The sequence below is a fragment of the Magallana gigas genome, chromosome 1 (assembly GCF_963853765.1).
Source record: "Magallana gigas chromosome 1, xbMagGiga1.1, whole genome shotgun sequence".
In the NCBI taxonomy this organism is placed as follows: domain Eukaryota; kingdom Metazoa; phylum Mollusca; class Bivalvia; order Ostreida; family Ostreidae; genus Magallana; species Magallana gigas.
In genome coordinates this window covers 28,252,767-28,277,096 of record NC_088853.1, presented here as the reverse complement: position 1 = coordinate 28,277,096, position 24,330 = coordinate 28,252,767, and the positions used below count along the sequence as shown (strand labels likewise).

Genomic DNA, 24,330 nt, shown 5'->3' with positions numbered 1-24,330 from the left:
ATAGTTCTTCATTTATTTAAAACAATTATAATTAACTGTACTCTCAACGCTTTGCATACCTGATACCTAATTTTTTTTTTGGATGATGAAAATTTGGAGATACAAAATGTTGTGTCTGATTCATTTAATTTCTTTATATGTATATTGTACCAAGGCCTGTCCATTTGGTTTAATTAATTTGAAGATAAAGAATAGTGTAACAAATGTTAACAACTATGATTAATTTAATGGGTCTTAAAAAATTGTGGATAATGTGTCAATCATTACAAAAAGGAACAGTCTAAAATATTGCCAGTTTTTCTTTATATTTTAAACGTGTTACCATTTATGGTCAAATGAATTGCAAATCAAATATATAAAAACGGTTTATTATATTTTCAGTTTGATTCAAAATCACTGTAACATGTGTTATTGACTGAATAGATTTAAATAAAAATGTAACTGATTTAGCCTTTAAATTTTATCGCCTTAGATTTGATACTTTTTTCAAATCTGGTTTTAAAAATAAACGGAACACCAATACCGCTTCGAAGGGAATATACTGTTTACCTTTGTGTGTCTGTCTATCTATCCGTTTGTCCGTAAAAAAAACTATGTCGCATTTTCCTCAGTAACTATTAATCACAGATGCATTAAATTGTAAACCATTTTTTATAAGCATGTCATATTGTTGAATGCATTTTTGTACCAATTGGCATCAAATTCCTAATTAAAGACGACTTTGTTAATTTAGCCTATTTTAAAAAAAAATTGTCAAAGATTTGTCAGCAACTATTTACTGCATATGCCTGGAATTTTCACACTATTTAGTTTAGGCATGCCATATTGTGGGATTTATTTTTGTACCAATCAGACATCAACATCCTGTTAAATGTCAACTTTTCTTATTTTGCATATTCACATCAGAGCGGGGGTATCACTAACGAACATTGGCTCACAGATATCTTCTTACCCCATTTATTCATTTCAAAAATGTGTATCGGAAAGACACTCAATTTCATTAGTTATCTACAATACATGCAGGAGTCACCGAATATTGTATTTTTTCCCAGTTTGATACTTTTTAATAAGAATTTGCCTTCAATATAATTTTGAAAAAAAAAGTAATGATAATCTTCATGCTCAATAATATGGGAAAAAAGCTGTAATCCATTTGATTGTACATATAACAGGTGAAACTGATTAGTGAAATTTTACAAGTATAAATATAAATGAATGAGCTCTTTCAGGATAAAGCAAGATATAGAATTTAGGACGTTCTTGTCTTGGTATTCAGGGTCTCTATTCAAGGTAATCATTTTTTTTAATCATAGGATAAATGTTGTATCAATATAGCAAAACCTCAAACATGTATGTGGGGAATCTACTATTTATTTAGAAGCACGTGTATGGTACATCGTCATGCGCACAATGATAATTATAGTCGCTTGTGTCCTTTACAAATATATCGGATCTTGTGTCGAGCCGCTTAGGCACATTATCAACTGTACACTGTAGATAGTTACAGTAATATTGTTACATCTCCCTTTTGCAGACAATAAGAACAAAGTAAAAGTTCTATAGATACGACTATTGACTATATATTGACTATTGACTATATATTGACTATTGCACATAGTTCTCTAAATAGCGTGGTGGTTTCACTACGCGGCCATAACGAGTGGTCAGAGGGGACTCTCGGTTGGTTGTTACTTGACTGCTCGGAATTACCATGCGTTGGTCATTTGCGTTTTGTTCAAGGTCAGCAGTTTTATATATCGCTGGTTTTCGATCGTTCTTAGGAGTATCCTCAATAGACGGTGCTGTGTATTCCGTAGTACCATAAAATCATTTCGTTCTTCACGCGTATTTTTAGGTGAGATCGATTTTTCCGGTGCGTTCCGTCCTGAGTTTGCACATTGTACAATCTTGATTCTTATCCTCCGATGATTGTTCCTTTCTTCCACTCCTTGTCTCGTAGATGTGTTGGCTTTATTCGCACTGTGTCTCCTGGTTGCAATTCACGTAGGTTTTTCGCTGATTGGTTATAGTAGTGCGCTTGTCTGTCCTTTTCCTTCCTCAACATCTTGATGTTAGCTCGATCACCAACAGATAAGAGTAATGATTCTTTTACAGGCATCAGCGTTTTGGTTATATTGTTCATTAGTCGCTGACACGGACTCACTCCAATACCCTGGGGGGGGGGGGGGGGGGGGGGGTTCTGAAATACCGTACAGCAAGCAATGGGTCTTGTCGACTGTGTTTAGGTTTTCTCATCAGTTGCTTTGCCGATTTAACTGCATTTTCTGCTTTCCCGTTTGAAGTCATATGTTCGAATAAGTATGCTTAAAGTTACTGAATTGTTGACGAAAATTGGGTTCCATTGTCACTTATGAATTTGTCTGGAATTCTATGCCTAGCGAAGTGTTGTTTTAGCTTGTTTATCACTGCTGCTTATGAAGTGGTCTCCAATCTATTTCGAAGAAATTGTTGAAGTAGTCTACGGTGATGAGGTACTGGTCATTGCTGACTGGTGACTAGAAAAGGTTTAATTTCCGACAGACAACGGGCGGTTAGGCGTCTTATGCGAGATGATATTTTCTTTCTGTTGTGACGGTTCATAAGTTCTGCATGTACAAGTTCCACACTTGGAGACTAGATCCTTGATTTCTGAGTTCATGCCTGGCCAATACACACATTATCTGGCTCTGCGAAGGCATCCTTCTGCTCCAATGTGTGACTGGTGAAGCTTCCTCGTGACTTCTGCACGTAATCCATTTGGTATGATACAGCAGGTTCCTCTGTATACGATACCATCTTGCACGGATAGTTCATCTCTCACATGAAAGTAAGGGTACACTTCCATGGGTGTACTTTCTTTAGTCCTCGGCCATCCTTGAAGGATAGTTTTCTTCAGCAACTCGTCTGTTGCGTCAATGGTCTGTTTAATCTTCAACATTATTGCTTGTGAAATTGGTAGGTATTCCACCTTGTTGATATCGTCAAATATATTGAAGACTTTCTCTGTACAAGCTTCTTTCGACAGTTTCTTTGGATAAGCTCTGGACAGAGCGCGTCTGCCACGCACATTTCCTTGCCTGGCTTGTACATGATCTCAATTTAATATCTTTTGAAGTCTCAAAAACATGCGTTGAAGGCGTTTTGGAGCGGAGATAAGAGGTTTCGTGTGAAATATTTCTAAGGGTTTGTTGTCGCTTTCCACAAGTACTTTTCTTCCTTACGTACACTAGTTGAATCTATCCATTGCAAATACCACAGCCAATAACACCTTTTCAATTTGTGCATACTGTTGTTCAGCTGGAGTCAAGGCTCTGCTCGCATAAGCGATAGGCTGTCTTTGCTGTAGAAGGGTTGCGCCGAGCCCAGTGCTTGATGCATCACACTGCAGTATCGTTTCTAACTTCGAGTCAAAGTATCGCAACACATTGCCTCTTTGAGCTTGCTGAAGGCGTCTTCATCCTCATGTGTCTTTCTCCAAACAACATTTGTGTGTATGAGGGAACGAATCGGATCACACATGACACTTAAGTTATTCATAAACTTGGCTAGATAGTTCTCAAGTCCTAGAAATTTATGAACACTGGCCTCATCGTTAGGAGTTTCAAAGTCAATGGTGGCCTGTACATTATGAGGGTCAGGCTTCAGTCCCTTCGCTGTCAGAACATGTCCAATGTAGGGCATTTCTTTTAGTCGCAACATGAACTTGTCCTTGTTCAACTTGATACATTGTTCACTACAGCAACATAAGAATCTGCTAAGTTTTCTGATTATGGTCACGTATGGTTTTCTTTTCACTTTCGTCTTCTCTGTAGATGAGGATGTCGTCTGCTACAGCTTTAACATCATGTACGTTTTGAATGGCTATTTCCAATCAATGCTGGAATATTTTCGGCGCTGGTGAGATCCAAAATGGTAGACGATGCCAGCGATAACGTCAATAGGGAGTTTCGAATGTTGTAAGATAGCTGGACGGCTCATAAAGCTAGCTCAACTTGCAAACACCCATTTTTCACGTCACAAACTGTGAAGATACGTGCTTTTGCTAAGTGGGTAATGACAGCACCGCAGGGCCTTGTTCAAAGGCTTTGGATCTATACAAATACATAGCTTGCCATTGGATTTCTTGAATGCTAAAAGGCTCGAGACCCAGTCAGTTAAATTGGCTGGTTCACTGCTTCAATGACTTGTAACCCTTCCAGCCTTTTAAGCTCTTGCTGAAACAAGGGTCTGATTGCGACTGGGACTCGTCTCAATGGAAGTTTTATTGGGGGCACCGTATCTTCTACTTCCGGATGTACTTGTTCAGTGAAAAGTCAATTTCCGGTGAAGATGTCTCCAAACTTCTTCTCAATTTCTTCCATAGAGAGTTGCCGATCAATGTAGGAGTCCTACATAGCCATGGTGTTATCATGCTGTACAGCAATTATTTTCATACGTTGACTTGTGCCTGAGCCTAGAATGGGGTGTGAACCGTTACTGACAACGACAAAGTTCTCATCATAACTTTCTCCATTCTTTGGATTGGTCAAGGTAATTTCGCAGGTACCAATGGTCTTCATCTCTTCACCATTGTAACTTCTTAATGTGTGCTGTCCTCTCTGGATCTTCACATTTACGGGTATAATGTCCTTGCTTAACACATTGCAGGTTGCACCGCAGTCAATCTGAAACTTCACTAGTTTTGACTGGTCATTACTTTTCATTCGAGCGAATAATTTCTTCGGATGTTCTTTTCCAGAGGTCTGTTCAACACTGAGTATTTCATCATCAGACGCCGTAGAGTCACAGACCTCCAACAAATGTACTCTCGTTTCCGGTTGACGACAGAAATGGTTCTTGTTACCGCAGTTTGCACACACTTTACCGTATGCCTGACAGGCTTCTTTTTCTCTTGGATGCTGTTATTCACAAAAAGTGCACAAGGTTGTCTTTGTGTGATGAGGTTCTCCTCTGGCGTGATGAGGCTTTTCTCCTTTCCTCTGTCCCTTGTGCGAAGCATTGGTCTTGAGGGGTTTTCTATATCACTTGTTCAGTGCATGAACTTCATCTTCCAGGTTCATAGATTTGATTTGGGTTGCGGTCTTCTCAGCTGCTCGGCAAATGTCAACGCACATCTGTAATGACAAGTCAGCTTCTTGTAGTAACTTTTTTCTATCTGCATTGTCTTTGATGCCACAAACTATTCTGTCTCTTAGCATCTGATCGGCTAACTGTCCAAACTCACATGTCAGTGATAGTTTCCTCAATTCCGTGACGTATGTCCACTGATTCACTGGATTCCTAATGCTTGTTGTTGAAAACATACCTTTCATATATCGTGTTTGTTTTTCCCACACAGTACTCCTCCATTAATCTTAGGATAACAATGGGGTCATTTTTTTTAATTTTCATCTCGGAACGGGAGTCCGTTATATACCTCTAATTCTTCATGTCCGATGCAAGTAATAACGTTGCCACTTGGTACGCATTGTCTGCATGTCCTGTCACTATCATGTAAGAGTTCCATATTTGTTTCCACGTTTTTCATGTTTGAGAAATGTTCCCGCCTAAATATAGTTTCGTGGTTAAAGGAATATGGCTCTGCATGACCGCTGCCTGGTCTCCTATATTGAATAAATGTCGTAAGGATTCAATCTGATTAGTGATGCTCATCGGCTCTTACGAATAAAGTCTATCTGAAAGTCAAACGCTGCGTTTTTCTGCATGCAAGGAAATTCGGTCTAAAGACGTACTTCGACGTTTATTTTTCTCAATAAACAATGTTTGTTCCACAAAGCAAGTGTCTGTTCCTTAAAACGTACTCATTTTTACTTCTGACACCATTTATCAGTATGGCAAGAACCTCAAACATGTATGTGGGAGATCTACTATTTATTAAGAAGCACGTGAATGGTACATCGTCATGCGCACAATGATAATTATAGTCGCTTGTATCGTTTACAAATATATCGGATCTTGTGTCGGGCCGCTTAGGCACATTATCAACTGTACAGTGTAGATAGTTACAGTAATGTTGTTACAAATGACACCCATATAACCAAATAATAGAACAATTTTGTATTATCATTATTATTATCTTTTTTTTTTATTATATGTTACTATTTAATATTCATCAGCGTACGATACTTTGACAAACCAAGGTGTATATGTTTGATGTTTTATACATTGTACACAGAGTCTCTCCTATCGTTGTCCTGTCGGATGGGAGCGACCTTGCGTTTTGTGTTACTTGTTCTCAAAGGACAAATTATAGTGGAAAGACTCATTGGTAGGATGTTTGAAAAATAAAACGTATTTTTTATAGTTCTTCGTAATCATTTACTTACAGCATCTATTAATTTCTCAAAAATATACAGTTGTACATCATTGTTTTTGTTTGCATTCCTTTTAAGTATGTTCATAACAAATTATAAAGTAATATTTATGATTTTAGTGTTCTGATATTACAAAAGTGTAGTTATACATCATATTTAAACAAGATGATTGGCTTGTTTTGTTAGATGTGTTTTTTTACGTTAGTAACATTTATTAAATGCATTTCCTTATCAATTTTTTTTTTTTAGGATAACTGCGCTTCGGTTGGTAGTCGGGTAGCGGTTGGTAGCTATTGAGTACAAGTCAAAAGATATGTTCATAAAGTCAAGATTACTTCATGAGTTTGGTAAGTATTGATTTAATTTACACTCAAAAAAGATATCTTCTATTTCTGTAAAACTTTGATTTTTACTTTTACAGACTCGGTCAAAAAATCTGCCATATCTAGTCCTGTCCTCTTATAAGTATAAGTATTCATCGTTTAGGTCATTAAATGTCGACTTTCACTCCAAAAGGTATACAATCCCCGTCGTCTTGAGTTTGTCCATATGCAGTTGTGTTAACAAAGATATTATTTGCAATATAGAATTCGTTTAGTCTTAAATTCGCCCTATGACAACGAGGGCAAATGGGGCGAATTAAACAGTGGCGAATATTTTCCTGCATACAGTATTGATGTATATTTCGTACTTTTTATTGTAAAACTTTAATAATTTACTTTTGATCGAACAAAAGCTGATAAACTTGAACTCCATCGCAAAGTTAGAATTAGTTTTAGAGGTACATAGTAATGTGTACATTAACAGTATTGATAACTTAAGTACTAAAACTCACCATTTATGAATAATTTACCGGTATATAATATATATGGGAGTATAAACAAATTAAATGTTTCTTACCGAGTTCTCATTCAGTCACTGAAAGATGCAATCATTGAAGAAAAATACATAATCAACCAACGCCTCCTCTTTTTTTTTATAATGCTCGCTGCTGTAATTTTATCATGAAACGCCAAAAAGTATTTCATTATGTAAATCATTACTTCATAGTTACTTGGTTCTAAACATATAAGACAAATGAATCGAGGACATTTGCGTTTAAAAGTAAAATATAATATAAAAGGAATATTGTCCATACAGTTTTCTTTTTAAATGAGAATTAAAGTGTTACATGTATATCGACAAAGCAAGCGTCGCACAATAAAAATTCGAGGGTATTTATTTAAATTTTCAGCAAGCCTTTATTTTTGGCTGGGTGCTACCGACCAATTTCGTTCTGACAAGAAATGGTACTGGGTTCAAACGGAACAAAACATTAAAACTGGATACAGTGATTGGTGTCGTACACAACCCAACAATCTGGGTAATTATATATTTTACGTTTTTATAACTCGTTCATACAATCCAGGTACTAATACTTTTGTTTCACGGTTTTTTTTTACTTTACTTCTCTGGATAATCCGAGTACTTAAATATCAGGTTTACGTGTTTTCTTTAGCTGTTTGCATGCTTATGATTAAAATTGTTAGTTTTTTGTATAAAGTTCTATATTTGTGAATGTTTGATTAGTAATAAAAAGTTATTAAAATACTGATAGATACATTAATTTCTACATGTATATATGCATACTATATACACACTTACAGGAAAACAGCATTGTCTAGCGATGAGGAAGGATTTACATTACCAATGGTCTAATGATTACTGCAATCAAATGTGGGGCTACATCTGTGAAAGACGTATGTATTATTTTTTTTTTTCCTTTAATTTCATTTCTTAAAAGCGTCAAGTCGTTTCATAGGATTAAACTTCGCCATTTACCTTATATAAAGGTGGTTGAAAAATAATCTAAAGGTGATTAAATGTTTGAGCTGTGCAAGTTGGTCGCCTGTCTTGATTGTTAAGTTTATATTCAACATACGTTTGGTAAAGTTTTTAGTAAATTATTCATTTACCGGAATAAAGAGGTCTATTTGTCTGTGAATTTTACAAAAATGGCATTTAACTACTAGTATATCTTTGATTGGCTTATGTGGATTTTTTTTAGGAAATAGATGCAAGATTTATTTGCGGTACATATGAATTTTTTTCACATACTTCTATTTTTAAAAACTCCTCATCTTATTGATGAGAGATCGTAAGTAATTCTTATATAAATGTGTTAATTTATTCAATTTTAAATATTGAGTATCCGTATGTATTTTTTAGCCTTGCTTCTTTTGACCTCAGCGCAGCTTTAAAAGAAGTGGACAAGGATATGCGACAGTTGACTTTTACACGTATAAATATCTGAACAGAATAAACTAGTGTAAATAAAAATTGATTTAATAAAATCATTTTATGAAAAGTAATAAAAATTGATTGTGATTTCTTCTTTTTAAATGTATTTTGGATCTGGATGTGTATTTTAATACCACCCTCCCCCTCCTTTCCACAATTAAAACAAAAAATTAGATCTTATAAAAAAAGAAACAAATAACTTTATATAGTAAAGCCTTGTCACGGGGTCACAGGTACGTGAGTCTCATCTGACAAGAGTTGACCAGGTATTTAAAATAAGAAATTCAAAAGGGCCCTGCAGGAAGTGGGGGCAACCTGTTTAAGATAACCAGCTGTAGCTCACAAGGTGGCACGCATGATTTGACATCCTAAAAAAACCAGATGCATACAACAAGAAAGCGTTTTATGCATGATTGGTCATCTATAAAATGTAATATTATTGTCAAATACCTTAATGAAATGTGCTTTCATGAAACAAAATGGACAACTACCACTTGTGTGATGATTGCAATGCTATAAGATACATGTAATAACTACCAACAGATTAATCTGGTATCACAGTCTCTCCTTTTATACATGCCCCAACCTTTCCTTACAAAAAAACTGTAGACAACTTGATTTCTCATTCGCTTTGTTTTTGCGGTTCGTTCACAACCTTTACCATATAATTCGCTTTAAGGTAATTATTCTTTCTAAGGAACTGTTGTTAGCACCTGAAATGACTCAAGGCTACTACGTGCAATTAACCTTTTTAAAATCAAATTTGAAATTCTAACTTAATGTAGTTTTAAAAGACACGTCGATATACAGTTGTGAGTTGCAAATATACGGATGGAATTCGATTAAATACTAACTAAAGTCTAACTTTAAATTGTGACTGCTGATTAACTATTGTAAACGTTCATGTTTAGCAAAATTAAATTTTCTGAAAAAATCCTGTTTAAATTTAAAAAAAATAAAATAAAATGAAAGACATCAAATCAGTCATTTTTTCCTGAATTTGTTAAATGAAATACAGTTAGAACTCGTTGTACTATATGACAACACTAAATATGAGTAGACTATGCAAGATAATGGAAAATGACTTGACCCTTAAGTAAGAGATAACTATTATTAAAGTACCCGATTTAATAATTGATTGAATGTTACAAAACCTTGCAAGATAACACAGATAAAAGCTCGTTTAAACGAATAAGTTGTTGATACATTCTTAGGTCAAAAATCAGACAAAACATCGCCTTTTAATGGAAAACTTAAATAAGTAAAACAACATCTACCGATGATAATGCCTGACATACATTAAACGTTTGAATTTCATTGAAAGGAACATATGGTCATGATTTTGGTCAAATTGTATGTTTCTATTTTTATTATTGACAATGCTTCAGGAATACATTTCTAATGATCAAATGAAATTCGAGAGTCAGTCGTAAAGTTTTGAGCAAGGTACAGGGCTAACAATTCTTTGTCATATAAACAAGGTTCGTGTCCCGTTTTTGTTTGCATAGGTTTAATATACCAGTAAAAATCTAACAATTTTTTAAATCTTAATATTCATTTTATATATGATTAAATATTCCCAATATCCCAATATTTAGTACATTCACTTTAGATGTAAATATTTTTGTTTCTCCGACATTCAAAATGTAAACAAAAGCTTTGTTTACATAACAAAGAATTGTAAGCTCTGTAACTTGCTTATAATTCAACAAATGGCGCCTAAATTGTGGTTGCCTATTTTAAAATACCTTACTGAAGCATTGTGAACATTTAAATGAGAAAAATAATTTTTGACCAAAACCGTGATCATGTCCCTTTAAAGCTTCAATTAGTTATTTGTAAAAGTACTGACCGATGTTTCGCAAGATTAGATTTGATTACTTTTATCACTTAAGCCTAATTATAGAATTTTAGCACTGGTGCCTGCGCGAATGAAGCAGATGGTTTTGAAAAATAACATAATTTAATCTGATAGATAATTGTTACATTCAATTATGCTTAATATAGGAAATATCACAGGCGAAAATTGTCTCTCAAATTATACCGTCCATTTATACGTCCAAACTAGTATATGATCTTATCGTTAATGTTAAATACCTATATTTAAAGAATTTCCTATGTCCAAACTGCAACATAAATTTAACATGGTGTTAATGTACATAAATTATCTTATTATATTAAATGTTAATATATTGGACACTATCGAAGTTTGTAAGCCATATTTACGGTCATACTTCACAGAGACACAAGGATAAAAGAATGGCATTCAGGGGCTTGCATGTGTTTCTTGTTCAAGTTTTCGGGATCTTCCTGGCAATATACTCTAACTCTGTAAGTTTACATTCCTATTTAGGCCTTTGTTTTTTTTCACATTATTGTTTTTATTGTTGTACTTTTTAAAATCGTTTTGAAATAATTTTTAAACAAACTCAATGTGCTTAAAATTTATTCATTTTTTTCAAATCTGTGAAATTAAATTTGAATTTGTGAGGTTTTCATCCAGTCGGGAAACCGATTAAAATATATAAAGTAAATTTTTATTAATAAAATTTGTTATCAAGAGTGACTTAAAGAAGTAAATTTTACATGTATTAAACGTTGAATTCTTCATTTATCAGAAAGAAATGTTCATAATTAGATACGTAAAATAAATGGTGAAATTTTTTATTAATAAGTAACCATTCTTGAGTAATGAATTTAATTCTACAAATGTTTAAGCCTATGATAAAATTGTAATAAATTTACCCTAGTTGTTAGAAAGTATCTGTCAGGATTAGCGATGGCATATGGGAAAATATAAAACGGCGTTAAATGCTTAACAATTATAACACTAAACTTTTCAACTTTTTTCACTGAAGCAATAAGCAAACATAAACCTACTTAATGTTTAATTATATGACGCCACGTGGTGTAAGAATACACAGTGTTATATCAAAATTTACTTTCATTAGTGATATAAATAACATATAGAGATTAACATCTAATAAATAACTTATTACTTAAGATATCACGAATCGATTATAATTGTAATAAACTGTTTTATCAGATCAACATGTGCTTCATATTAAAAAGGGATCGCGTTTCACAGTAAAATGTTTAAATTCTAATAAAAAATTAGGGTTAACGTTAATCAAATTTAATTGTAATTCAGGTACATTTTCCAGTTATTTTTTATTCATCACCATTATAAAACGACGTATTTTAATTTTTTTTTATTATGAAACATATTGATTAAATGTAAAAAGAAATGCATATTCAGTGATACAACAAAGAATAATAATATACACATTGTTTGAAACTTTGCCTATACAGAACATCAAAAATAAAACAACACAAACAAACAAACAAAATTCTTTGGGAACTGAAACCGACTTATTAAAATACAAAAAAAAAACCTACTGTATAGCACCAGGGAAGGTTTTTATGATTTTGTTTTTGTTCACATCTCAGGCTGCTGAAACTGTGCGCAGACTCGAGAAACCGTTATTACAAACAATTGCCATGACAACTTATCCACTTAACGACAGTAGCTCCACCTACACGGGCTACTTTCGTGGTCCGGCTGATACAGAGATAAAAAACTACATGGGAACTGTGGACGTCATCACCCAAGGTCTTTACTGTTTCATAGTGTTGTGAAATCATTTTTGTTCGTGGGGTTAATGTTCGTGGGTGGCCAGTATTTTTCTGGTTCGTTAGAACGTAATGTTTTTGGTAATGTAATCGGGATCATTTTAAGAAATAATGAAAAAAATGGTGTCTTTAGATTCGTTGGGATATAATTTCGTTGCGGGCAAGGGTAACTCACGAAAGCCACGAACATTGGTCGCCCACAAACAATAATGATTCCACAATATCAGATACTCATCAACAAGGTTGAAGTTGTAACAAGATTATTGCTTACTTTGGCAACAATATTTCTTTCTGATATTATAAATTAGGATTTAAACGGTTAACACACGTTTTTTAAAAATATTTAGCCGCAGAAGTATAATAATATTAAAAAAAAAATATTACTTACTACAGTTGGTTAAGGCCTCCTAGCTCATTAGATACAAACAGAGCAAAAGGTGTAGATTATTAATGGGCTGCTAATGTATGCATCAATCTGATATTTAATAAAAGGAACAAATGTTTAACGCATACTGAGTATGCACTATCCACCCCACTCGTTTTCCTAAGAAAGATAATAAAGAATTAGTTGATATAAGAGTGATCATTCAACTCAAAATAAATTATGAATTTTCAGAGGCATTTTTAAATATAACAACCTTAAATATTGATCCCACTTCATAACAATAACTTCTCGCAGAATTAAAGAATTGTGGTTGCATAAATCATTGTTTTTTTTCTATTTAACATATGCTAGATAAAAATGTTGTTGGCAAATGAAGCCCCTCATTTGCTACAACTTTAACCATTACGTAGCGTATATGACACTTAAATAACTGTGGGATAGATCTTGAGTTGGTAGATCCCTCTAAGATCATGTAATTTTTTATCTTCCTGTTTCGGGTACTCATTTGCGTATTTATTAAATAATATTCTCTGTAAAATGTATTGAAGTGAATTGTAATTACTTCTTGAGACTGAAATTGGCAAGGATTAAAGTCTTGAAATATTGTTATTTTACCATTGAAAAAAATCATGGGGATTTATTTTATCAACTCATGCTAATGCACATGTACTTACTATACATGTTTATGACAATACACGAGGATGTTGATACAGCAATATTTACTTTCAGGTGAAAATAATATGTTTGAAGCAGTTTTCACAAACAGGAAGTACAAATACGACCAGTGGATAACTTTGAAGTCAACATCCACACGAGAAACCGTCAACCTGATTTCCAATAACAACTACGACATGCGTGCGCAAACAATTTTCGTTGAAAACAGTTGCGAAGTCGGTGTGGAAAAGTATGAGAGGGGTAATATCACAGAATATGTTGCCACGGTCCGAAATTGCGCGGATCAGGACAAACTATCAACTTACTTTAGTTGTCTATTAGTCGACCAATCAGGTGGCTCTATTCAATGGGGGTCACGTGATTTAAACTATCCTGGAAGCCCAACCATTCGCGAGTATTTTAAGTACGTCGACACCTACTATACGAGGAGCGAAAAGGGCGTGTACTATGCCGTTTTGAATTATCCTGCGATGAGGGCAGATAACATCACCTTAGAGAGATTCGGTTTCGTTTTGTATGTGATAGAGCCTAATTATTCAGCTATAGCTGCCAGTCACTATTGGTTTTATGATATATAAAAACACAGGAGTTCTTTGTTCATTTTTTCAATATAAATGAACATTCATTTTTATAATTCTAACGATATGTTAATATCTAAATACGTATAGGTTTCTGTTTGTTTGGTTAAAAAAGAAGTGTTTTATTTCAATATAATTCGAAATAGTATTTTGATACCTTACTACATGATTTGTCTTTGGTAAAAATGAGCATTTTTTTTTTCAAAATAATTCAAGAATAAATCTTTACCATTATAAGCATACTTTGTTATTATTTGAGAAATGTATCAGCTACTTCTAAAAACCAATTCACACAATTAGTTCATTAATGAGAGTATTTTAAGTTTTACAAATATTAATAAAAGAAGCAGTATAAAAAATTAAAACGTGTGTCTTGCATTACGATTAACAATAACGATATAACATAAAAGGGCATGGTTAGTTAAGATTTGGTAATCTGTTTCCTTTTTTAAATGATTACAATGCTTTCGGGGGGGGGGGGGTATAGTCCTAATTTAACCCACTTCGTTTTCTATTCGTTTGGCTCGGCAAATTAATTTCAAACTTTCTGTGTAGCTCCATAACGATGCACTATAGAAAAATTATGAGTAGTTTTACTTTTGATAAACAGGTATATATCACAAAACACCAAATAAAGAAACTGTGAGTGGTGTGGGGAATGCATAGAACATGGCGGCAAATTATCTCAAATAATCAGTGCAAAAACCATCAAATAGGTTGTGTTTTGTAACCTAACCTGCAAATACATTCATAACAAATGTTATCGTCACATAACAAAGCCGATTAAGGTAATGTGTACATATGGTCAACGTACATGTAATTCTAATACTAGTATACAAGGAGGCGGACGTATCAGGCGGGGATCCAGAAATAACCCATATTTGGTAGTAATTGTAGTTTTTTGGCTATCTCTTTCATTGACTAAAACTTGCCAATAACTAGAAGTCATATCCAGTGAACTAAAAAAGGTATTTCCCCCTAGTGTATCTATTATTATTAATGATAATAGTGTATATTTGAAATGGTGCAGATGGACAGTCACAAAATATTTCACAAAATTTCCTGAAAAAAAATCATTAAATGTGGATCACAAAAATAGCTCAGAAATCGAAGGTTGTTACCCAGGGGATAAAAGAACGAAACACGAGAACCAATGATCAATAATTAGGTCTCCCGTTAAAAACAATATTTGATGCTTAAAAGTGTGGCAGTTCTTTACAATGCTCTTTATTCTTTAATTTCCTAATTTATTTACATTTTCTTAGATATAAATTTGGATTTCAAAATACAACAATTTGAATTAAATTTTATTCAAATGAAAAGCAAATTTTCTTAATGAAAAATATGTTAATTTTTTCTTTTGTTTTGGGTTTTTTTTTTTTTTTATTTAACACAATACATTTTGATGCGAGATAAAATCCTCCACAAAGACTTTCTAAATATACATCAAAGTGATGCCAGGATCCGTAATGCTTTTCAGCGGTATATATAAATTATACACCAATATATAATATATAAAATATCTTTTTTCTAAGGTATTTATAATTGTATTTTTTTAAAGCGTAAATTGACGTAAATATGAATTAACGCACTGTACACACACACACACAAACACACACACACACAGATATAGATATATATTCGGTCGGACTTTACATAGTACTTTAATAAAGTATATAAGATTCCATCTATCATATACTATTTGATAGTTTTGTCAAGATTGCTAAAGTTATATTTAAACATTTTGATTTATTTACAGTAAGTTCTAATTGCTTTGGGGCATTTAAAAAAAGCGCATGCCCTCAGATGACACTTTTTCGTTTAAGATTCTACATTTTATTTAATATTTGTAAATTTTGCATGCAATGAATGACAAAGTGTTATCTGAGATGAACGTATATTTGTTGCTCGAAAAAAAAGCCAATGACAAGGTGATCAGTTAATTTAACTTTTGAAAAGTTCGTGGGTTTGCGCAAAAAATATTTTTAGGGGTTTATAGCAAAAGTTCTTAGTGAAAAATACTTTGTCAATTCTTCTTTATCTATATTTTGCCCATCACACCAAGTAAAACCTTTTTTTGGGGGTTTAATTCTGTCTAGAGATCGATAAAAGAAAAATTAAAAAATATATCCTGCATTAATAATGATCGCTTATCCTTCTTGCTAGCTGTATCACAATTAAAAGAACCAACAAGAATAACATTTTCGTCGTTCGAACTATATTGAGAAATCCATTTAGAAACTTTTTTTAAAGAAATCAGACCTTAGTTTATCGGCGTTTGGTGCATATATATAAGTAAGTGTTATAATTGTGTTGTCATGTATGATATTCAGTAAAAGTATTTGGATTTGTGTTGGTTAAGGATTTTAAATGAGACTTATGTTTTAAACAATATTTTGACACCCCTGTAATAGAGAGAGTTAGAATAACAGTGATATGAAGAACCTAACGATCTAGCATTATAGTTAGCCTCCTTATCTGATACAAAATGTGTTTCTTGCAAAAAGGCATTGTCTCAATCAGCGTCTTTCAGCCAATCATACAATGTTTACTTTTGTTAGAATCGTTTAACCCTCTACGGTTTAGTGATAGGCATTTTATACTAAACATTGTAGAGAAATAAAATATCAACAATTATCAAGGGAAATATAACTATAAGAAAAATAGAAAATATATTTAACAGATATTCAATAAATTAGATAACATTTATCCTCAGTAGCTGTCAATTTCATTCTGACGTGTTTTCAGCTATTGCCGAGGTTGTGACCACGCGCGATATAGCTCTGCATTTTTCAGCACACTGCTTGATATTTTTCCCCAGGACATTTCTGCCAAGCCAGGCATTATGATTGGTATGTAGAGTTTTATCTGCATCCAATCCAGAGCCCCAGTACCGGTCATAAACGGAGTGCGCAAAGATAACGCTGGGTTTGGATGAAGAAAGAAGCTTCTTCATTTCCGAAAGCTGGTTCACTTTTGCATCGATGATCTCCTCCATCTCCTCTATCACAGATTTGTCCTCAAGATGCCACTGTGGAGGCTCGGAGACGGTCTTGCCGATCATTTTGAGCTGTTTTCACTTCCCGTTTTTTCATCTGCTATCAGGTTTCCGATACGAAAGGCCTTAATGAGATGATAGGCTTGTTCCGCAGAGCTTAAGAATTCACCAAATACATTAATTTGGCTGGGATAGAAATTAGAAAGGTTGTTTTTATCACCGTTGAACTCTTCGACATTTTTTTGGATAGCCAGATACGTACTGTGGACAGCACTACGCCACCGGCTCATGCCCGGAGTTGTTGAATGCGCTACATTTTGGTTCGTTAGTGCAGTCCAGCTTCCCAGCAGTTTGTACACGTTAACGTTGCCTTTTCAAAATCTTGACCTCAATGGAAAATTTTGCATTTCAAACCCTCACAGTAACTGAAACGGGGAAGAAGCCCTCTTGAGGGGAGATCAATGTAGATGAAACGATTGCCGTTTAAGACATTGGTCAATTTTTTATTAATACGATTGCGGATTTTTCATATTTTAAATCACTTTTTTGGAAAACACCTAGTTTCGATAGCATTTCGAAAATGTTTATGTTAAATATACTATTATTTAGCATCATTACCACCAAATGAGTAATGGGCTATTATATTCTCACAAAAGTCTGTCCACTATGAAACTGAAGGTTCATATAAAAGGTATTAATCGTTTATAAAGGAATCTCTTTTGATTCATTGAATTGCTTGTTGTGTTCTCCTTTATCTATTAGAAGTTTTACAATGGTATCATGTCCCCGTGTACGAGCTAAAACAAGAGGACAAACTCCGCATGCATCACACACATTAATATCTGCTCCTTTACTCAATAAATGTTCTACAACCTTATCATATCCGTGACTACTTGCTATATGGAGAGGACTGTCTCCGAATTCCCCAATTAGATTTACATCTGCCCCATTATTTAGAAGAAGTTGAACAATGTTATCGTGTCCATACTGACAAGATATATGGAGTGGACCGACTCCGGATTTATTACATAAATTGATATCGGCTCCCTTGTCAAGCAGAAGTTGTACAATGTGTTCTTGTGCGTATATACATGCTGTTATAAGAGGAGTTGTTCCGTTTACCATACACAAATCTGGTTTCGCTCCATTTTGCAGTAAAACCTTAATTACCTTCACATGCCTGTATTGACAAGCAACAACGAGAGGACTGGCACCGTCTGCTGCACATATATCTATGTCCGCTCCTTTTTCAAATAATTCTTGAACAATAATGTTGTGGTCCTTTTGGCAGGCGATATAGAGAGGACTAACACGATTTTTCTTACACATATTAACTTCTGCCCCAAATGCAAGTAAATCAATAACAATCTGTTCATATCCCTTTTGACAAGCAACATAAAGAGGACTTTCTCCGTTCGTTTTACACAAATTAGTATCAGCGTTTTTATTCAGTAACATTTGAACAATAGTATCATATCCTTCTTGACAAGCAGCGAAAAGAGGACTGGTTCCGTCCTTTAAACATCGGTTAGCATCTGCTTCCTTGTGTAGTAATAAGTCGACTATGTCAGCATGCCCTTGTTGACAAGCTATAAAGAGAGGATTGCTTCCGTCTTCCATAGATGATTGGATGTCTGCTTCGTTACGCAGTAAGGTATCTACAATGCTGTAATGTCCCTCATGACAAGCAATAGTGAGAGGACTCGCCCCGTTTTTCGTACATATATTTATGTTTGCTCGATTTATTAGAAAATGTTGTACAATGTCAGCATGTCCCTCTTGACAAGCTATATAGAGAGGACTGACTCCGTTTTCTTTACATAAACCTATGTCAGCTCCGTGACTCAATAGCAGTTTTATAGTTTCAATGCGCCTTGATTGAGTAGATGTTATCTTTTCGTTTTCTTTGTTTTCCCCCGTTTGGATTCCAACTGCTAATGTTAATGGAGTCCAGTAATTTTCATTGGTAGTCTTCAGATTCACATTGGCGCCGTTTTTAAGCAGTTCACGCAACATATCGTTATTATTAAAAGCGGATGCGATGTGTATTGGATTAAAAAACTTCCATTTCTCTTCCAGAGATGTTTTTACATGATCTTTTAAAAACCTGACATAAACATCTTTAGAGCCATTACAGCATACAGAAGATAACAGGGAATTGCCAGTAAAATATTCTGGTTTTTCTTGCAAGATTTCAAGGCAACATGAGGTTAATCTTGTATCGCACAATATAATTATTGCACTAAGAGGTGATATGGTTTCTTCTAAACTTACGAATGCAAGTTTACACAAAAATAAATGGTTTGAAACATAGCTGACATCTTGGGTATCAATATGAAGCTTTTTCTTTTCGAGTAACTTGTTTAGCTTTTCTGGATGATTTTCGAATTCATTTATAACAGCGGCAATGACCTTATCGTTTTTTAAACAAGGATTGAGTACAACATCTAGAAAACGTTCTCCAAATATGTCATTGAAAAGTCTTTTTGCGAGAGATTCAAGGTATTCGTCTGCCAAGTATATCATGAAAGGATAACTATTGTCGTAAAAGCAGTTTAATGTTACTCTTTTTCTAAGAAAACCAATGTCTGCATATTTTATCATCTGCAAAGGATATTCTTCTCCAAATACCTTAGTAGTAACTTCCATCACAAAATCGTGATAAAATTGATAATTGTCGCTTAATTTCTTGACGAAAAAACCCTTCAAAGTTTCAAAAGCATAACCAATAGTATGAGGTGGCGTCCTTTTCTTCAGTTCACACAGTCCCAAAGCAAGTTTATATTTTTCTTTTGATGTCCCAGATTTTTGCAATTCTATAGCATTAACGCAAAAATCATTGTTAAAAAGGACAAGAAGAACTAAAGTACAGTATTTTTTTTTAAATGATGTTCTAAATATTTTTATTTCGTCTTCCAAAACGTCTACGGGTCTTGTAAAAAATATCAGCATCTGGAGTTCTTTGAATTGTTTGCTTGAACATAATTTGCATAATAATGGAAAATACGCTTCCGTTTGAATGATTTGTGTTAACACTTCTATGGATATATTTTTGTTCAAACCATACTTAGTCAAAATCTTTTCCTTTTCCTTTTTACTTAGTTTTAATTGGTCATTGCTTATGTCAACGATGTTTGGTCCATCTTTCAAAAGTCCTGTCACTTGATAGTCATAAAGAATATATTTTCTACACGATATCAGAAGTTTGCACTTGACATCCTTTAAACACTCTCTTAAAGTTTCCTCATATTTTTTCCATGTGGTATATTCCATTTTCTCGAATGACTCTTTGCCAATTGGGTCATCGAAAACAAGTAGAGTCTTCATTCCGTTTGTGGATGAATTTATAGTTTGTATCATCTCCACCACAGTACGAATGGGTTTTATAATCCAACCATGACGTGTATATTTAAGTGCACTGTGGTGTACAATGGCCGATTTGCCAGATCCTGTGTGCCCAGTCACAATAACAATATTCTGAGAATTTATGAGTCTTTCCACTTCTTTACTTGCTTCTGTTTCAACAAAAAGCGCATTGATTTCTTGCCATTGATTGATGAGGGCGTGGCCCACTAGTAATGCTTTTAAGAGATAAAAAAAATTGTTAAGTGTATGATACCTAAATTTTGTTGAAAATATTCTAAAACTATTACATAATGCAATGTTATTCTGGTTAGTTTCTGTGTTAAAAACAAACAAACAAACAAAGCATTAAAAATAAAGAAAACAAAACCATGGTCATCAGTTTGTACTTCTTAAAGGTCATATGAAACGACTATGATTTTCTTTCATAAATATAAAGCTTGGTATAAATGAATGTTAAGATATTTTGCCTCTGCATTACTGAGAAATTATCGTGAATACTCAGCACCGAAAAAAATTATCCCTGCTTATTTGTCTTGAAATTAAAATCATCGCTTTTCTTACTCAATTAGAAATCGTGGAATTTTAACACCGTGAAAATAAAACGACTTATAGTATATGATTGTGTTTTTGTTTACAGATCAGATTATCTGATTACGAATTAAGATGACTTAGTTTTAATTCGTCGTTATTAAATAAAACTATCACCTTTTTACCAGAGTAATATTATGATGGATATCCTGTACCACAGTGAAAATTGAACAAAAGAAAAATTCCTTACCACTAAAATATTATCCTAAACCTTTTAAAACAAAGACATCTTTATCTTCAACGATTTGTCCAATGAGTAAGCTACATTTAAAGAGACTTTAACTTTGTCACATAAAAAAGTATCAGACAGGCCAATGCCGGATAATGTGTGATGATTTGTGTAGTTTTTATTTGAAAGCCGGTATAAAATGCCAAACAATTTTTTTCCAAACTTATTTGATAATTAGAACTAATTAAGCAGGCCCATAATTTTTAAATGGATATGTAGCAATATCTTTAAAAAATATTTACTGTACACTTGTTTAAGCGTCCTATAAAAAAAGATCGGAATTAAGGCATGAGGATGAAATATTTACCAGTTACATGAATCGGTTTTTTGATTAAGTCATGTGAATATTTACATTCAACCTATTTTTTGCATGTGTTGAAAGTTTACAGTGTATTGAAAGTTATGACAGTTATAATACTGTAACACAGACAGGGTACTCAAAGGTTAAAATGACGATTTTTATTATGACGTCACATATGTTGAACGCTGTAATCTGCATGAACACAAGCAAAAATTAAAGTTCACGCTTGTTGCTGTCACAGTGATCCTTCCATTAATATGTTCTACCCTTAGGATAAAATTGGAATTTTAAGGTATAAATAACATTGGCAGACAAGGCAGGAAATTACAAAAATGTAAATATTGTAGTACATGTAATTAAGATCGGGTTCGGCATTCCGATCAGCTGATTGATCGTTCCTCATTTGTGAACAGAACTGAAATAGTACAGACGTCCCTCGGCCGGCTAAGGTTTTGGATTTTGCGCCAAAATATTTGTTTTTTCCTTTGTGAATTCGTAAGGCGTTATCAATTAAAATATTTGTTTTGATTTATGTCATTTGGGGTTTTCTTTCATTTCGTATTTTTTTTCTTAGAAATTACCTACTTTGTTGTCGGATTTTCTGATAACAAATTAAAAAACAAAATTCACCCGAGTTTTTCTGTCGGATTTTCTGATAGAGAAATCAGCAACACGTCTATTTCTTCGGTCTTTATTGATGTTAATTAATCAATTAAGATGGCGAGTAGTTCAAACTCTGTAGACATAAACAATGCCAATTTGGCAGAATTAAAATCAATTTCAAACATTTGAGGAAAAAGGGCTGGGCTATTGTTAAGTTTGGAGATGAGAGTGGCCCTTTGTCATTAGAAGACCTAAAATCAATGTCAACACTTCCAAGCACTATCTGGGATCCCCTTGTGAGTGAGGGTGTGATCATTTTTAGAAAGAGGGTGAAACAACAAGAAAAAAGACACTTGAATGTTGAAATTCTGTAAAGTCAGGTATCTTAGTTACAAGCAGAAATTCCCAGACAAGCAAAAGACATAAAAAGAAGGGACATTCAAATTGCACAATCTGAAAAAGACATTACTGCTAAACAAAAGCAATTAGATTCTTTATAAAAGACTTTGGCATTGGAACATGAAGAACGACTGAATAAATTACAGCAAAAATTTCAAACAGAATTAGAAAAAACAAAATCGCATTATACAAAGACAATTAGTAAAACAATGACTGTTAAAAACGATTAACTTGCACTCATGAAGCAAGGACTAGTTGACCAAGATAGTAAGTGGATAAACAAATGCAACAGTTAGACAATAAGCTAAAACAACTTGAACATGAAAAGATCAACAGGGGAGTCGACAAGCTGGCACCACATGAGGTGTATTGGAAATCATCATCAAACCCAACTTGATGTGCAGATACGCTTCAAGTCAAAGGATCCTAGTGCACCAAAGATGTCAACATTTGACGGAAAAATGACATGAAACCTTTCTTCACACCGTTCAACTACATTTCATCCCGGTATGAATGGCCCGAAGAACAAAAGCTGGACAAATTGATTGAATGCCTCCGAGACAAAGCTTTGAAATATTTCAGCTCTAGACCAATTTCAGACCAGAAAAGTCTCAAAAAGCTAAGTGCACTAAAACAAAGAAAAAACATAATTTATTTTTCATCATATATATACTTATACCGAGCGCAGCGAGAGGCGGGCGTCACTGTCACCTCAGACAAAGCCTATTCCTAAAGTAAAATTTAAAACCATAGAAAAAGAACTTTACAGGAACAAAAACAAATTCAAAAAACACTCTTTATGTTCCCTGTACTGTAAACAACAAAACAATCAATGCGGTGATAGATACTGCTGCCCAAGTAACTGTCATGAATTATGAACTTTCTGAGAGTTTAAAACCAAAGCCCCTACTTCAGAAAGTTATCATACTAAAAGGAGCAGGTAAATATAACATCATTATGGCAAAATAGCAGCACAGGTCAAGTTAAGAATAGGGCCTAGGGAACAAAGATGGGATGTTGTAGTGGGAGAAATAGCAGATTCTTTATTACTTGTTTAAGATTTTTTGAGCTCTCACAATTGCATTATCAATTTGGAAAACTTTACTCTGACAGTACATAAAGCATTAATACCTATTACCAAGATGAAAGGGTTCAAGGAATGGTGTTGAGATCTATAGAATTCATTGCAGAAAAGTACTGTTATACCACCACAATCAGTTAAATTTACACCCGTTCAGATTGACAAACTCTTCAAAGATTTCCTTTGTTTTGAAACAGACAAAAATATTTCAGAAGGGTTATTACCACCAAATTCTGTAATTAGTGCGGGACAAACAAAAACTTCTTTTCGGAACCCTGCAGATAGGTTCATAACATTAAAAAAGGGCAATAATGTAAGTTTTGGTATGGAAATAGATGAGTTTTCTCAATAAATAATAACTGAGGTAGATACATCTGCCAAAAACCCATCATCCTCAGACAATTTAAGATCTCGGTTACCTGAACATGCAAGATTTATATGAGAGACCAATTACAAATCTAGATAAGAAAGATCAACATGACGTTTTCTCTTTGTTGAATAGATTCCAACATGTTTTTGCCAAAGACGATTTTGATTTAGGGCTATTTAATGGGGAGATAACACATTAAATAAACACTGACGAAGGAAGACCTATCAAACAAAAGCTTCGTAGAACACAAATGGGTTTTGAAAATAAAGTAAAGAGTTACATCGATCAAATGCTTGAGAAAGGCATTATTCAACCCTAAATTTCAGAATGGGCATCATCTCCCCCTGTAAAAGTGAGAACATTAGATTGGAAAATGAGATTTTGCATCAATTACAGGGCCCTCAATAAAGTAACAACAAAATATGCATTTCCCATTTCAAATATACACTATTATCATTAATAATAATAGATACACTAGGGGGAAATACCTTTTTTAGTTCACTGGATATGGCTTCTAGTTATTGGCAAGA

General features: G+C 33.8%; 2 protein-coding genes and 1 non-coding gene across 4 annotated transcripts in view; 2 read left to right on the top strand and 1 right to left on the bottom strand.

Moving 5' to 3' along the window:
• The first annotated feature begins 6,595 nt into the window (after positions 1 to 6,595).
• Positions 6,596 to 8,681, top strand: LOC105342962 (uncharacterized). 2 transcript variants are annotated; one of them, XR_010711816.1, is made up of 4 exons: positions 6,596 to 6,661; positions 7,549 to 7,677; positions 7,961 to 8,053; positions 8,523 to 8,681. It is a non-coding gene; the product is annotated as an uncharacterized protein (transcript). The 2 variants fall into 2 exon arrangements; XR_010711814.1 differs by lacking the exon at positions 6,596 to 6,661 and having other exon boundaries at positions 7,459 to 7,677.
• A 2,096-nt stretch (positions 8,682 to 10,777) lies between these two features.
• LOC117687011 (uncharacterized) overlaps positions 10,778 to 24,330 on the top strand; it is a 98,098-nt gene continuing 84,545 nt past the window's right edge. The window contains exon 1 of the mRNA XM_066065607.1: positions 10,778 to 10,925. Within this exon, the coding sequence (XP_065921679.1) occupies positions 10,854 to 10,925 (72 nt within the window). The 5' untranslated portion in view covers positions 10,778 to 10,853. The remainder of the gene's footprint in view (positions 10,926 to 24,330) is intronic.
• LOC136273636 (ankyrin-1-like) lies at positions 17,061 to 18,965 on the bottom strand. Its single transcript, XM_066078539.1, has one exon. The coding sequence runs from the start codon at positions 18,877 to 18,879 to the stop codon at positions 17,566 to 17,568; it is 1,314 nt and encodes a 437-aa protein (XP_065934611.1). The 5' UTR covers positions 18,880 to 18,965; the 3' UTR covers positions 17,061 to 17,565.